Source organism: Engystomops pustulosus, chromosome 1 (genome assembly GCF_040894005.1).
Source record: "Engystomops pustulosus chromosome 1, aEngPut4.maternal, whole genome shotgun sequence".
NCBI classification, from domain to species: domain Eukaryota; kingdom Metazoa; phylum Chordata; class Amphibia; order Anura; family Leptodactylidae; genus Engystomops; species Engystomops pustulosus.
In genome coordinates this window covers 146,919,852-146,938,170 of record NC_092411.1, presented here as the reverse complement: position 1 = coordinate 146,938,170, position 18,319 = coordinate 146,919,852, and the positions used below count along the sequence as shown (strand labels likewise).

The 18,319-nt window shown below is 35.7% G+C and overlaps 1 protein-coding gene across 10 annotated transcripts in view; it reads right to left on the bottom strand.

Annotated features, from left to right (window-relative positions):
• Positions 1-13,035, bottom strand: part of LOC140135020 (uncharacterized) — a 57,615-nt gene extending 44,580 nt beyond the window's left edge. For 3 of the 10 annotated variants that reach the window (XM_072155978.1, XM_072155960.1, XM_072155969.1), the window contains exons 1-2: positions 10,217-13,035; positions 9,047-9,082 (exon numbers count right to left, since the gene is read on the bottom strand). In XM_072155978.1, the coding sequence (XP_072012079.1) occupies positions 11,395-12,765 (1,371 nt within the window). In that variant the 5' untranslated portion in view covers positions 12,766-13,035 and the 3' untranslated portion in view covers positions 9,047-9,082; positions 10,217-11,394. Of the gene's footprint in view, positions 1-9,046; positions 9,083-9,497; positions 9,848-10,216 lie in introns of those variants that run through there. The other 7 variants (XM_072155995.1, XM_072156005.1, XM_072156014.1 and 4 more) reach the window with 7 other exon arrangements.
• Positions 13,036-18,319: the final 5,284 nt, after the last annotated feature.

Here is an 18,319-nt window from a genome sequence, read left to right as displayed (position 1 = left end):
AAACCTTGAGAGCCATGATCTAGATAATTCATGACCTAGCAGTCTGATCCCTCCCCTTATCATCTATAGAGATGTCCTTTCACTGATTCTGACTCCCATGCCTGCGATGTGATGTATACTCTTCTTCCTTGTTTGCTACTCTCATTGCTGTTCTCTGCATGTGCCAATCTCCATCAGCACAGCAACACAGAGTAGCTTATAGATATTAATGTGCATGCTCGAGATTTCATGCAACAGTAGAAGTACAGTGGCACCACAACTCTCATTTAAATAGTGGCTGGGGCCCAAAAAAACTGTTTTTGAGATGAGCAGAGAATGGAGAACAAAAAAACCCACACAAAGCTGCAATTGTTTTGGAAAGGGCTAATGGTACAGGTTTTTGGTACAATAAGCAGTTAGAAAGTTACTTAAGAAAAAAAAGTTCTCCTTTTCTTCTCCAGTCCTTTCCAGCTCTAGCTGCTCTTGTCCATGTTGGGATACACAAACTTGTAAGGGAAGGGTAAACAAAGGACTAGTAGCTGAAGAGAATCAGCAAGGGATATATTACTTTTAATTATTAATATTAATTATTTTATAACATTATAACATTTAAAAAAAAATCCTGGAAGAATTTGCTTCAAAGTGTGAGTTTGTATAGTGAGAAATCTATAAATAATATGTTTTTAGCATACTAAAAAGGCATTGCAACCAGTCAATGAACATGCCATTTATTCTAAGCATATACATTGTTTTATTTAGAAGGTAATTTTGCTACTGGTGTTTATATGAATGACATTTGCTCTACACAGGGCACTGTACAAACTGCCTTGTTAATGTGAGTACAGTGACGTCCAGGCTGAATTGTCAGCACTTTGTTTCTCTCCATGGTGCTGAAGTGGGAGATGCCAGATTAATACCAGGCTTCCCTAAGGCAACTTAATTATTAACAATAACAATTAAGTGTTAATTACACAATACTGAATATAGATTTCAAAGCATAGGAAAACTTTATATAGTTTCTTAGAACATACCAAGTAAAATAGATTATACTCATTAACTTCACTGGATTTATGCAAGTAAATTGTAGATGGTATTCATTAACTGCAGTAGATATTGCAGGTAACTATAGATATTCAAATAGAAAACGTATACATTTAAAGAGTTATTCCCATCGGGACATAAACATTTTAGGGAAACATGGAAACATGACAAGGGAAATTATCCTCTCACAGGTATATATTTTGAAAATATCCAATTGAAGAAATGTATGTACAGTATATGGCAGATGTATTAAAGAGTAAATGTAAAGTTTTTTTTCCCACAAATCAATAGCTCTTGGGACGTAAAACATCTTTGCCTATTAACTTTGTAACCTATATGCAGCAGTTTCCTTGCTATACCCATCAGATTACTTAACTGCTGCAGGAGCTGCTTCCCCTGCATGTGCTAACCAGCCCTGGAGTCTGTAGAATAAACAAACTCTACAAACTGGGAGGAGAGGGGCTGCTACTCTTTGCTCACAGGGAAGGAGGTCATGTGACAGAGCTCTCTCTGTGTATGAAGCAAAGCTGGTTGTGTTCAAGACTGCGGATACAGATGTCTCCTGCACAGAATAGTGAGGTACAAGATCTCCCTGTTCCCTGCCAGTCCCTCCATCCCAGTCTGTGATTTTATAGAACTTTATCTGTCTCTCTCTGCACCTCATGCTGCAGCCCTTCCCCCATCTTGTATCAGCTCTGTGCATATATATTAACCCTTAGTGCTCACAAAGCACAGGCTATAGACTTCATGTAACTGGTTTACTTATGATTTATTTCACTTATTATATCTTCCTTGCTCCTCCATGTGATGGAATCTGCCAGGCTGGTCACCATATACATCCTGTATGTGCAGTGTTCAGTGGATTTACTTGTGGGACACTAAATGGATTTAATGCTAAATTACTTTGAGAGAGAAAACAAGGAATCATGAGATCTGTGGGCAAGCTAACTGGCCTCAGCTTAAGGGCATAGACAGAGAGACATTAGTCTCTGCCCACTTCACCTCTGGTCAGAAAGATTTTTGTCAAACACTTTCAGAACGCAAAATGCCATAACTTTGGAAAGAAAAGGGTGAGCAGGATAAAGTAGGCATTGTTCGGTTTGTTTTCAAAGGGGGAATCACACATAATAATTTGGTCAAATCATTCTACCTTTACAGTTACGCTTTAAATGTGAATACCCAGATGAGAAAACCCTTTAATGAGAAGTTCATATATGATGGGACATATGTTATTTCTATGGTATAGGCTATATACTTATAGATACAACTAATCATGCATTTTGCAGTCATTGGTGGGCACTGCACCCTTGTTTGCTACTCTCCTTGCTGTTCTGTGCATGTGCCGATCTCCAGGGGTAAGGAGGCAACAGCACAGCAACACAGAGTAGCTGATAGATCTTAATTTGCATGCTCGAGATTTCGTGCAGCAGTAGGAGGACAGTGGTGCCACAACTATCATTTAAATCTTGGCTGGGGACGAAAAAAAAAAGGTTTTTGAGCTGAGCAGAGAAAAGAGAACAAAAAAACCCACACACGCGTACATGTGAAATTATCCTCACACAATATGTATTTTTAAAGAATCTAATTGAAGAAATGTGTGTACAGTATATGGCAGATCTATTAAAGGGGAATCACACATAATAATTTGGTAAAATCATTCTAACTTTACAGTTAAGCCTTAAATGTGAATACCCAGATGAGTATACCCCTTTAATGATAAGTTTATATATGCTGGGTCATATGTTATTTCTATCTCATCACTCATTTTCAGTCATTGGTTGGTATTACAGCCTTAGACAGCTTCATTTTTACCCTAGAGATAACTAAGAGAGTATTAGAAACAGTAACCTAATGTTTGTAAACACATTTAGGATATATTTCTAAGTGGTATATAGCAGTGATATTTTCCTTTTGTTGATGTTGTCATTTTTTGCATGATCTGCAGCACATATGCCCTCTAGGGGCACTTCTACACAAGACGGCTCTTACTTCACCATGGAAACGTCACCATATCAGAATTCTGGTCATAATTAAATGCACATCAAACCTCTAGTTTTAAAAAAAAACTCATGGTATCAGGACAAAGAATTTTTAGTTTAGCTAAACATCATATGAATACTAGTGATACTATATTATTAAGTAATTGAAAACTATGACCTTTGTGCTACTAGTTGTTTATCAATATAGTTTACATATATTGTATAGTCATACAAACTAGTAGTAATAGATAATACCATTTATTTTACATTTACGGACCAGTCATCCTAAACATGTTAAAGTTTTATTGGCTGTAGTTATGTTTTACAAATCCATCATTTATATTTCTTGAAATATTCTGTATTTATTTTACATATAGTTAGTATATTTAGGGTGATATACAGAGAATATCAGTATATATTCAAATGACATATTTACATGTACAATTACACCATGTAAATGCATGAAGTATATATTAATATTATAACACCGATTGGTAATTATGTTAAAGAGGTAACTATCATCTTAAACAAAATGTCTGAATGATAAAGATCCCCCTTTTTGGATTCTCCAGTATGGGGGGGTTCTCTGAACACACATCTTAACCCGAACTACAGATAACTAATTTTATGGGAGTTTTTCAAATACAGATAAAAGAGACAAAAAGCAAGTCCTATAATAATAAGAACAAGAAGCTTATAAATGGAATACATTTAAGACAGACCATAGAGTCAAGAGTTTACTTCTATAGCTATCATTATATAAAGCTTTTATAATTAGCAGCATATTATGAAGATTACATACATGTGTAGATATTCTATCCTCTATGGGTAGATTTAGATCAATTGTTATATGCCTAAGTCAGACACAACTGATGACAGTGTTGTGCACCGGTCCAGCACAAGGTGACATGCAGCATAACAACTAATACACTAGATGACAGAAATTATCCCAAAGAAAACAATGCTACAACATAAGTTTTGCTCAGGAGTTTCTGCACAGATGTTGCATTGGTTAAGGGGGTTGGCCACGTCATGTTTTTTATAATGTGTGTGCATGTGTGGTGGGCAGAATATTAGGTAATTTACCAATATACATCTATTAATAGTCCTGCTCTGTTTTCTTGATATGTAATGTGAAGCCTCCTGTCTTACCTTATCAGCCAGACATTTCTGTCTATAAAATGCCTGAAGATGGAGGGTCATGTGATCTCTAACTGTCAATGAATAATCGCCAGTTAGAGATCACATGAGCATCCATCTGCGGCCATTTGTGGCCAACCCTTTTAACATGACTGGCTTGACTCATCAAGCAAATATGATAACTCAGTCTGCAGTGTTTCATAATACAGAGGGCAGAAAGGCTAGGTCCTATATGTGAACCCAAACTTATATAGAAATAATTTGAACTTTTTTTTTTTAATTCAATGGTATAAACTACAAAAGAACATAAACAAACAAGAACAAACATATTTCATTTTTATAATGTTCACTTAAAACAGCCAAGACATTTTTCAGTTTTTCAAAAACAGTTTGAGATTTGCACTATGATTGTTTTACCACTTGGGGGCACTGTTCTTTTGTGTTTACATGTGGATTTTTAACCCTAGAAGCACAAATTATCCTAATATTTAATTAATGTAAATATTTACAAAAGAATGATATTTGTGTGCAGAGTGACACTCTAGACTTGTATTGAAATCTTTAGTATTTTCATTATTTTCATAAAATAAATCTTAAAATTTTAAAGGAAATGTACTTTAAATACTGATATAGATATTTACATAATTTACCAACATTTTCATGGAAATCTTCTAAATTTGTTAGGTTAGACTAGCAGATCAGATTTTTTTTTTAAACTGAATTAATATTAAAATCATGCTAAAAACCTAATGTTTTCATGGTAAAACGTACATCTTTATTTTAGTTCAACTTCAAGGAAAACATTTGCGAATATGTGCAAGTTATGAATCCCACTAAAATGCACAAGAAATTGCAAATTAAAAATTAAAATCAGTCTGGCATATGTCAGATGGAGAGGCCATAAGAATGTGTCATTGATGGTCTTTGTGCTAAACCTAACATCATACATCTACCCTACAGCAAGAACAATAGACAAACACAGCAGCCAAATCTTCTACATGTGAAACAAGAGGCAATGGAGAACATAAGAAACAGAAAGCTAATGTTTTCATGGGTATCAAATAGAGAATACATATACATGTGCACATCTCAAATTTACACAGAGATGCTCAAATTCACAAAAAGCAAAGCAGCTATCATTACAGAACCTACAAGCCTCACAGAGATCTGCATTCACACTAACATGTATGGTCAACTCTTATGTCTTAGAATGACTACTTAGAAAAAAAATCTGAATTTTATGATTTATTAGTGTAAGGACGTATCTTGCTCTCTATATTGTTTTATTTTCAGTATTGAAAATAATTGTATATTTTGAACCATATTAACCAATATAGGCAAAGAATATATGAAATTATTTGCAATGATTAAATTCAATTATATCCAAGGAATACTATGAAGTCTTTTAAGACATATTGGTACATAGCTTGGTGATTAGATCCTCATAGGAAAATAGAAAAATGAAAAGAGATTATCTCTTAGATTATATTGAAGTAGTCAAGGCTGTAATTTATATGTTCTACAGTGCAATAAAGAGAATATACCCAGAATATAATTCTCTTTTATATACACACTGCCTACAAAGCCTACACACAGTCCATAGGAATCCAACAGTTTGGTAGGTTTGAGAATATTAAAATAGGCTACAGTAAACCCAATAAAGCTTGGAGAAAACCAGCATGAACTCAATGCAGATAGAAAAGTAATGGACTTCACACCAAAGTATCCAGCGCTAATCCACACTATGTTAAAAACTTAATACAGAAAACTCAATGAATACCAATGGAATTACGATTGACTCCTAGCATGCAGGGAGGTGCTAGGCTGCAGTGGCCAAGTGCTCAGTGTAAAAAGACAATAATAAAGAACTTGGCTCTTGACAAATATACATTCCCCGCATGAAAGGGTTATGTTTACAACATTCACTAACAAAGCTTAAATAGTATCAAGGTAATTGATTATGCCTACACAGCAGACATGACACCAGAAGCACCAGCCTCGAATGTAGAAGCTGTACCTGTCCACCCACCTATTCTGAGTTTAATGTACACTAGCATGAAGTCATATAGGCTCCATTTAATAGTAATGTCCTTTTATAAGTGTTGTTTTCAGCACTAGATAAGGCCTGTATTTGGAGGACCCATGGTGGATGAATAAACATGCTCCGCACTTGCCAAGATAATGGTGGCATAGATAGAGTGCCTATTATTCATTGCCCAGGTGCCTGCATAAAACATAAGCTTTGTGAAACGTCTTATTAGTCCTTTAATGACTAATAATGTTAGACCCAGCTGACTTTCGAGGCATTAGACGTAGGGTACGAAGTGTCTTGGGATACCTACTCCTTGTGGTTTGGACAGTCTTGAGTCCAGAAAAGTCAGGGAGTCACTGGACCACTAGTGACTTAACGTGATTTTCCCCAATTAATTATACACTTAGACACTTGTACCCAAAAATAACAGAAGAAAAGAAGACACCTGCATGTAGCAGTTCAAGGCTCAACACACAACTTAGACCACATTGTATTTCATACACACTGAACTGGAGACATACTGTAGGTAAGATCATATAACACTTGGTAGTACATGTACCATTAGAGCTTGAACCACACTTTACCTTGCCAGCCTACAATGGCTAACAAATGTATTAGTATGAGACCACACCTTTCAGAAATATATTTCCTATGCCTCTTTCTACAAGCTATATGTGCCAGCAATATGAATCACTAGTCACCTCAACCCCACCAGCTTATTATTTCTGACCTTGGCCACATGTGTTAAATTCCTAATCTGTCGCTGCCCACAAGGCTACAGACAATAAAGACTTTTTGACTGTTGTGGCTGGTCACAGAACCATTAAGATGGATTAATATACAGCTGGAAATTTAGCAACAGAATAACAAAGCTAATGTATACATTTCAACTTCCCTTTGATTTTTAACTCTTTGTGTTAAACCTCATTGTGCGTAGTGATACATGTTTTTCTCACCATGCTGTCCACATGGTCTAATGGTTGTATGCTGACTGCATTCATAATGCTCAGTGACTGAGATTTTTTTTATCTCTATGGTCACCGAGCTTGCTTGTTCACATAGCAACATACATTTAGTTCAATGCACAAAGAATGCTGTGTGTGATGTCCCTTGCATCTTGGACTTCAGGATGTGCTACCACTATATTGATTAATGGGGTTTAATAATCCTGAAGTAGGCCTTTGTTATACATGTTGTAGACCTCTTGGTCAGTGTCTTTTGAAAACAGAAATGTAATTTTGTACTTTGTTCTTATTAAACGATTGTGTGTGAGATTGTGTTGCACAAGAGTGTGTTATATATACAGATCTGTGCACAGAAAAAAACATCAGTAGCTCCGACGTCATGTCACTTGTCTGGACATCATTCCTCAAGTCATCCCGAACTACTACATCTGACCATTCTTTATATTTTGCCTATACAATAGTGATGCCACTGATGTGATATTGTTGGCACTCCAGTCACACCCAATGTCATCCATTTTTATTTATTAAGGGACGAGTCTTCAATGCAATATGTGATTGAAAGAGGGAAATACCCTTTATTGAGACTGAGAAAGACCTCACACATGCCCTTAGGCCTAGAGCTGGCAAATTATTCACAAACAGTACACACTGAGACAAAGCATGGGAGAAATCCAACTTAAGGCACTTTTTACATACATGGTTATCATAAATCACAACTAACAATGATGTATAATACAAATATTTCCCTCTTTGTTTATGACATACACAGCATGTGACATCAGCAGATCTCACAGTCTACAAGATGCTACATAAATTAAGATCTTGACAAACATACAAAGAAATAAATAAGTACATTTCATGTTAGTTCGGAATCGAGTAGATTTTACTGCATATGTTATTTGAATTTAAATATGTATACATATGCAAATAATATGGCTCTTGTAAGGTAGAAGATAATTATATGAAAATCAATTCAACCCACAACCTTACTATATTTATCAACACATTAGTCTGCTATTCCTGCAATGACAATCATATAATGGTTGAGACCTGCTGACACATTTAACAGAAAATATCTATCAACTGTCTATAATATTAAATGTAATAATCAATAACATTACGAGGTTGGTAACATAATAACATATCATAATGGAATTAACGTTTTCTTTGGGCATCTGTAACTAGTGCCATGCACTGCCATAGTTGAAATCTGTGTCTGTTTTCCTTCAATTTATCTATCTATGTGTATCTATCTTTGTGTCGATTTCATTATATATATATATATATATATATATATATATATATATATATATATATATATATATATATAGTTAAATTATCTAATATCATTTTTTTCTATCTATCTATTAGGTATGCAACTATCTATCTATATTTATTCTTATCATATAGCAAGCTCATATCTATCTATCTTCTATGTATCCATCTTTGTCTGTTATTTTATTCAATTATCTAATATTGTGTCTTGTATACCTATGTTATTAGCTGTCTATTAATCCATCTATAATCTGATATATAATATCTCTGTATTAAAAACAGGTAAATGTTAAGGACATAGCTATGTTTTTTAAAGTTTATAAAAATAAGTATTATTCAGAATATTACCATTTTACAGCTTAGTTAGAACTTTTAAACGCAGTATGCAGACATATACTATAAAAACACATGGAAAGATATAAGCTCTGTGGCCATTTGGTGTATACTTTAAGAAAATCAGCATATTTAAAAAAATATATATATTGTAAAAAAAAATATTTAATTTTACGCTTTCCCATACATAGGTTGCATTTAGGATGCTGGGTACCATTCAGACCACATAAGCCAACAAAAGGTAGCACTTTTACATTCTGCATCAACCTGCATTCTCAAATTAGAACACAACATTAACTTACCTTGTCTGCTGAATAATATACTGATGAATTCTGAATCTGGAAAACAACAGATGGTGTTCAATGTTCTATGGTTTTTAGATTTATACACATCCTACCCAGGGTCCTTTTGTATATTTGTACAATTGATTTAAAATGACAGCTGTCAACCTACATATCTACCAATGAAAAATTATATATAATATATATAGTAATCTACACATTTTGTGATGTTACAGCTGTATACACTAAGAGTAATATATATAAATATATATGCTTGTAAATTGAGAAACAATATAATTAAATATAGATATATATAGATATATGAATATACCTTTTACTGTTCATTAAAACACAAATATAAAGAATAAAAATATAAATCAAAATACTAAAAAAAAGGCAATCTTGATGACGCAGGAAGTGATAGTTGGCAGCTATGAATGATAATGTTGCTGCTGTAGGAGTGTGTACTTACTTTAGATAATGTATGCAGCACCAGGGTTAGACTAGTGTTAGTGTTAGTCTTTAAAAAGTTAAGTCTGGCAGAATGCCCCCTTTGTATGCTGGCTACATGGAAGGCCTGATTCATTCATTTCTCACTGTAGCTTCTCCATTTTTTTTCCCACAGCCTAAAATAGAGAGGGGATTCAAAATCAAGTTCAGTTTGTCCAATTAACATGACAATGATGTCTGGGGGAGGAGAGGGTCTCTTGAGGCAGAGGGTCTGCACTGAATAGGCTGGACTGGCTGTACTCGGGGCATTTTCCCAGGCTTCAAAACAAGCCTGCAACTGTTTGTCTTCCATGGTAAACGTTTTGTTATGAAGTTTGTCTTCTAATAACAAGAAGAATAGATCATTAGTGCAGGGGCCAGACTCCCAGGACAAGTAGAGGTGGGTAGCCCTGGGATACAAGGAATGGGTCTTTCTCTACATGACAGAAAAGAATAAATTGAAATTATATATGTCTGTATTTTTAAATCTTTATCTATATTTATCAATATGTATACAGAAATATCTGACTATCGACAATTACATATCTATATATATCTATATCCATATATCTATCTATCGAATATATATATATATATATGCACAATTATGATAATTATATGTGTAAATATACATAAACACAGAGATAGAGGTATGCATAAATATTCCATACACCCTAGTAACATAGGACTACAGACACTTACTTGTATAAATTGACTTCCCAGCTCCCAGTCTCCATCCTTTCTTTCCAGGGGGGACAATGATGGGTAAATAGAGAAATCTTGGAAGGATGCTGTTGGAAGCGCTGTCTGCCTCCCGCATGGTCCACTGTGATGGAGCCCGGTCCCCAGGTCTGGTGAATAGGAGGCAGAGGGTGGCTGGTGGGGGAGGGTGGGGGAGGATAATCCTTCTGTTAACTTAGTTGTAATAATGTGATGTCTTGCACTTGTTTTATCCCACAAGATGTGTCTGGGGTTCAGTGCCTCTGCAGACGTGTGCAGAAATCCTATGAGAGCTCCCATTCATGGTCATATCTATTGTGTGGCCGCTGCATGATCTATTTTGCGTTTTATTCACGCCTTTTAGTGACCCCCTGCTCAATAGCATAGGAATAACTTATGAGATCCCATTTACCTCCAGGAGACAGGGAGAGAGCGAGAAGATATGCTCCAAGCTGCCACAGCTAAGGAACTTTACTGAGATGTCCAAGTGGTGGTGACTTGTGTGATCCAGAAGCTGGGCTACAATTCTCCAGCCTCACCTTTATTGTATCCATGGTGGAAGCAGAAGACCACATCATCCTCCACTGACGCCCTAGAGATCTTCTGGAACATAGCCATCTGGATGGAGGAGAAGAAGCAATAGCTGAAGACAAATCATGCTTCTAAAAGGGTAACAAGCAACCGCAGGAGGCACCATCTAGGAGCTAAGGATCCAGTTCAGTCAGCTGTATGGAGAAGATGAGGGTCCAGTGTATACAGCTGTATGGAGAAGATGAGGGTCCAGTGTATACAGCTGCATGGAGGAGATGAGGGTCCAATGTATTCAGCTGTATGGAAGAGATGAGGGTCCAGTGTATTCAGCTGTATGGAAGAGATGAGGATCCAGTGCATTCAGCTGTATGGAGAAGACGAGGTTCCAGTGTAGTCAGCTGTATGGAGAGCCAGGTCATAGTACAGATATGTATCAGGGACTGTGTACGGTGAATACTGGCACAGACCTTAGTGTGGGAATGTAATGCTGACAAGGACTGATAGGTATAGATCCTGTTCAGTAAAGACTGAAAGACGCTGCACATGAAAGCTGTCAGACCCTGAGGTGTGGAAGTGGCTGTTTGCTGAGAGTGCAGAGCACTTAGGTGCGATGTAATAATAGTGCAGTGTCAGTGAAGGGCTGAGGGTGCAGCCAGGTGAAGAAGTAGCAGTGAGAGACAGAGAGTGCAGCCATGTGTACAAGTGGCAGCGACAGGTAGAGAGTGCAGCCAGGTGTACAAGTTGCAATGAGAGGTAGAAAGTGCAGCCAGGTGTACAAGTTGCAATGAGAGGTAGAGAGTGCAGCCAGGTGTACAATTTGCAGTGAGAGGTAGAGAATGCAGCCAGGTGTACAAGTTGCAGTGAGAGGTAGAGAGTGCAGCCAGGTGTACAAGTTGCAGTGAGAGGTAGAGAGTGCAGCCGGGTGCAGAAGCAGTAGTGAAAGGTATAGAGAGTGCAGCCAGGTGTACAAGTTGCAGTGAGAGGCAGAGAGTGCAGTCAGGTGTACAAGTTGCAGTGACAGGTAGAGAGTGCAGCCGGGTGCAGAAGTAGTAGTGACAGGTAGAGAGTGCAGCCAGGTGTACAAATGGCAGTGAGAGTGAGAGATTGCAGCCAGGTGTACAAGTGGCAGTGACAGGTAGAGAGTGCAGCCAGGTGTACAATTGGCAGTGACAGGTAGAAAGGGCAACCAGGTGTACAAGAGGCAGTGACAGGTAGAGAGTGCAGCCAGGTGTACAAGTGGCAGTGACAGGTAGAGAGTGCAGCCAGGTGTACAAGTGGCAGTGACAGGTAGAGAGTGCAGCCAGGTGTACAAGTGGCAGTGACAGGTAGAGAGTGCAGCCAGGTGTACAAGTGGCAGTGACAGGTAGAGAGTGCAGCCAGGTGTACAAGTGGCAGTGACAGGTAGAGAGTGCAGCCAGGTGTACAAGTGGCAGTGACAGGTAGAGAGTGCAGCCAGGTGTACAAGTGGCAGCGAGAGGCAGAGAGTGCAGCCAGGTGTACAAGTGGCAGCGAGAGGCAGAGAGTGCAGCCAGGTGTACAAGTGGCAGCGAGAGGCAGAGAGTGAAGCCAGGTGCAGAAGTGGCAGTAAGGCAGAGCGTGCACTTAGTTGTAGAATACAGAGAATGAGAAGCAGTGTGGTAGTGCCAGATCCTATGAGTGCGGGAGGTGCTATGGCTGGTGCAGTGAGGGTAGAGGCGGCAGTGATTGATATGGCGATGCCGTTGGTGCAGTGACATGTGAAGATGGGGTAGATGGAGTAGTGTGGTGCCTGGCAGCTGCCAGTGCCGGGATGATTCGGTGGTGAGGTTGAGGAGTAGTGGGCGTACAAAGCAGGGGGTGCGGTGGCAGTTCCTGGTAGTGTGGTATTTGCAGCAAGTCGCATGCTGGGGGCATTCTGTAGGGAGCACTGTATATGATACCCTATGTATGGGGTGCCTGTCCCCCTGTCTCCCCCTCCCTAATCGACGCCATCCATTTCTGTGAGGGGCACTATGCCCCATAGCCAGTACCTCCTCGGAGCCTCCGCAGCCTGCTCCACGTACATCCCTGGCTTCATCTGCACATCCATTTTGGAAATGGAGAAGGACAGAAGGGAAAAATCCCCTTTTTTTGGTTTCTCCTCCACGCAGTGCTGCGTCCTGACGTCACACCCCGGGATAGGTCAGCGGCATCACATTCTAATGCAGGTTACTTCTCCCAGGGAACCGGGGAGGGGGCGAGCTCAGCATTAACCCCTCCGCTCTGCTCACACCGCATGTGCTTCTACTGCTACTGCTACTCCTACTCTTATCTCATCTATATATATATATATATATATATATATATATATATATATATATATATATATATATAAAATATCTGCTGTCTATCAATCATCTCTAGTTCTATCGTATCTATACATTTTTATCATCAAATTATATATATATATATATATATATATATATATATATATATATATATATATATTATTCATAACTATCATATTAATTTCAATTTTACAATATATATATCAAGATCTATAATCTGTCATTGTTCCATCTCAACACCTACCGTTCTATCGTCTATAAACATTACTCTTTAACCTTAAGTCTATCTATCTATCTATCTATCAATTTTACATCTCTACATCTATATATATATCGTCTACCAATCTTATCTTTTATCTTTAAGTCTACCTTTCTATAATCTATCATATTTTATATATCCATCTCTACATCTACATTAATTCATCATCTTGCAATCTTTATCTAGCAGATACCTGGCGATATGTCTATGTCTATCGAGCATTCATCTATGTAAAAATCTCTCATTCTACTATTTTCTATTGACCTATTTACATATTATCTATCTAATTACATAATATTATACAAGAAGTTGCTTTCTTTGCAATTGTTATAAATGATTCCTCAACAGATTGTTTTCGTATTCATACATGTGTATGAAGCTATAACGTGGTATATACAGTCACGCATTCCATTAGACTTTATGGTTTCCCTTTGTTTATGGGCATCTAAAGGTGCTTACAGTCACATATAAATATAAGCAGGAACCTTCTGAGATATATACCTGTAACAGTGCGTGTTCTAGACTGCTGGTCTTCTAGATATACCAGGACCATCGTGCCCAGGGTTACTATCACCATGGACAGCTCCGTATTTTAGTTCTCATCCTGCTGTATTCTTATCTGTAGTGATCACCATGTAATTTCATATAATATAAAATACATGTACTGTGTAAATAATAATACATCATATGATGTGGGCTTTGACTGTGTCCCTATGTATAAATTTAAATGGAATGTATCATTTCCAGCATCAAATACTATAAAACGTGATATTTATGAAATTAACATGAAAAAGGCAGTTAGTTATTACTATAAAAATGAATAAAAAATAAAAAAACACCAATTGTTGAGAATCCTCCGAGGGCCATATTCTTCACTACTAGTACAAATTACATTATATGTATGAGTGACCTTGAAAAGGTATTGCAACATATATTCCATTCAGTTTTTGCGGCTGTTTGATTGGTATGTAATAGAATAATTATTGTTATTGGCTTTCAATATTTGTGAATATATTCCAAATTTTAAGTAATTGTCATTATTTTAAACTCAGCACCAGGAGGGAAGGAGTTAATTTTAGTAGCTACAATATGCAAATTGCTCAGACTGCTGCTTGTCTGTCTGGCTACACCACGTGACTTCATTATACATGGGAGCACTGCTGATTTGCATAGAGATTCTGGACTGCATAAATTATTCAGCAGGATTTGCTAGATTTTCTTCATTAGAGTCTGGGGATTCTTCTGGGGAGTTGAGTTAAAATACAGTAAAGCAAATAATTTTATCGGGTTGTCATACATTGATACAGCAAATAAGAATATATACTACAAGTTACATACAGTATACATACTATACTACATACAATAGATATGATGCTAAAAATGGCTTTTACTGCGGTGCATGATTACAAATGATGACACACTGCATAACATATAAAGGATGCTACAAAGAAACCGAAACCATATAATTAACATATCACAAAAAAGCATGTGTAGCAGTATGTAAACTACATGAACTCACACAGTATACATCATGATACAAATAATCTATACTTTTACATGACACTAAAAACACAAAAGAACATATAACATAAGATATCCATGATGCTACAGTAAACCTACGCTATAAAACATAATACAGAATACATATTATACAGTATAACACTTCATGAATATAAACTGTATACATCATAATGGTAATATACATAATATTATACTTTCGCATGCTACTGCAAACATAGAATAATATGCCATTAAACAATACAGTTAATTCTACAAATACACCAATGCCATACCATATCACAAAATTAATATATTACATTATATACACTAATATACACAACAGATACTCTTAATCTCTAAATATCTCTAAGAAACATAAATTACAATGTGTATCTCTCTCTCTTTCTCTCTCTCTCTCTCTCTCTCTCTCTCTCTCTCTCTCTCTCTCTCTATATATATATATATATATACATATATAAATATATATATAATTTTTTTTTTCAGTTACACGATCACATACACACAAAATCATACTACAAATAATAATCCTAACAATATCTTTTCCCATGGTAGTATGATAGGTTCTATTCACAAATATCACTTGGGTAATACTACAAGTAATAAATAACAAATAAACCAGAATATCATGCCACATCTAAAGAAACAGCTAATCACAAAAAATGTACTTTCACTGTGTAAGGCAACACATATATCTACAGTATACTGTAATATATATATATATATATATATATATATATATATATATGTAAACTATTTGTTTAACCGTGTAAACAAATGTGTATATTGATCTAGCCATAAAGTAACTATGTATAGTACAAATAAATGTATACATTTTCTATATTATCATAAACATGGATATACTATTTATGAAAGACCAAATATATTGTTATACTGTATACTTTACTCTCCCAGTAAATACACACTACACTATAAACTCCAAATATTAAAGTAGCACAACATATATAATACTATTAATGCACAGTGTACAACAAATATCTAATAGCCCTTATACATTAACATGAAAACACATAAACTATACTATATGCTATTTACCGAACATAAGAAATATATTCCTTATAAATAAAACTCTGAAATAATATAATCAAATACAAAGAAAGGAAGAGAGAGATAGAAAGAGAAAAAGAAAGACAAAAAGAAAGAAAGAAAGAGAAAAAATTGCTAGGTTCAATATATAATTTTTGTTGTGTTTGTGATGGATTATACTTTACACAATCTAAAATATGTAAACATTTATTACATACGTTTTCTGTTGTATTTCTATGGACACTATTTAAGGGAGAAAAACGTTGCTATGGAACTTATTATTATTTTATTGTCATGTTAGAAAGAGGTTCAGTGAATCATTGAATGTATTATGTAAGAAATACTGCGTTCAGTATTTGAGTGATTATTGTTTCCTCATTCTATGGGCTACATACATAGGAACACTGAAAACTTCTTATACCATATATATATATATATATATATATATATATATATATATATATATATATAGCAACTATTAGTAACCAAAACTAGTTCGAAATACTTATAGTTGTTTATTCAGATTATATTGTTTATTCAGATTATATAGGAATTTCTATATAGCATCAATAATAAAGAATATGCCATTAATAAGGTGCATACACCTCTGTAGCGTACGGCACCTGTATGACCTTGTCCTACACGGATACAGCGCCACCTATGGTCAGCCGCGCATAAAGCTGGAGGGACTTCACACCTCACCGTTTCTTTTATAATGCAAAATATTTGACTAGTGAAAAAAGTGTCCAATCCAGGTGGTCAGATAACATTGCTAGATGTACAGATCGAATCATTTTTCTACATAACCTGAACGACTGTAGGAAATGGAGTAGGAAATGGAGCAGAGGACCTCAGATCAGGTGTAGATAAGAGACTCACCATCTAAGTTGTATGGATAAAATATGTAACAATGTAGTTAGAATATTTCCTTTTACTATTATAATGAGACTACTTCCAAATGTGTATTAGAATAGAATACATACAAATATGTTGAGCAATATTCACACCATATGTGCATCATAAGAGTTTATTGTATACAATGCTTGAAATGATCATATTCTGGCAAAGATGGAAGGTAGTGAATGATATATTTACATAAATCATTGCCAGAAATGAACGTGTATATGATAAACCTTTAAACCTTTGTTGTTTTGTATCTTATGAAAGAATAAAGGCTTTTTATTGAAAAGTTGTTTGCATTCATGAGTAAAGAAAAATATAAACTGATTTATGTGAAAATATGTATGTATTTCAGAAGACAACCTTGTAAAATACATTTTCGCCCCATGTCTACAAATTGGAGAAGAAAATTACAAATATGATTAATAGACAACATTATGTATGTATAATATATGTATATGTGTATATTTCTGTGTATAGAGAGTAAAGATCTGCTATAATCATGCATTGGTATATATAAGTGTAAAATGTATATCTGTATAAACTAATGTAATTTTTTCTTAAAATACAATCACTTATTTGCGCTTAGTGTGTTTACACCATGTACATATTCTAATTATTTATACCTTAAAATATTACGGTCACAGACATCTTGTATAATAAACTCTTGCTCAGAATTCCTGTATGTAGTTTACTGTATTCTCCTACATGATCTGCTTGTGCAAATATTTCACATAGTATTATATGGCTGCAAAACCTGCTATAGCCTTCCTATATTTATAACCTGAATCTTCTCTGTGAAGTCTTAATTAATATATAGAGACCCTAGATTACAGGGAAGAATGCCATTCATTAAGAATTGGGTCTTGTAACCTGAGAGTCAAAGGCAAATAAAAAAAAAACTTGGAAGTACGGTACATCCCATCGGAGATATGCAAATACTTTGATATATATAATTATACAAATAAATATATAGATTATAATGTAAATGCAAACTGAGTATAACATGTTTATTAGTAGTCCCTACATAGTATGTGCATAGTATTTTACACAGTATATTTTATGCGTTCTTTACCCTATTATATTCTTTTGTTTTATAGTATTCTTTTGTGGTGATACTAGATATATCTATCTATATAAATTATTGCTTGTTCTATGCTTAGGTTTTCCACTGTGTTGTCCTAATAACTGATAGATATTTACTATGTTGTACTACATGTACAAGGAATGCTGACAATTATTGATAGGACTGCCCAATGGACTCTTCAGCCAATAATAAGCTGTTTGTTGTATGAATAAATGACAAGTTAGGCCTAATGCAAGGGGGATCATGACTAGGTCGTAAGACGAAATGTGTAAATCGAATTTTTATGTATCCTCTGTGACTCTGGATTTCTCTTGGATGTAGGCCTCATGCAAACGTACGGATAGTTCCAGCCTTGTGCTACACGTACTGTACCGTTGTCATACATCCACATTCACTACAATGGCCAATACGATCACCCATATGAATGGTCGTATTGC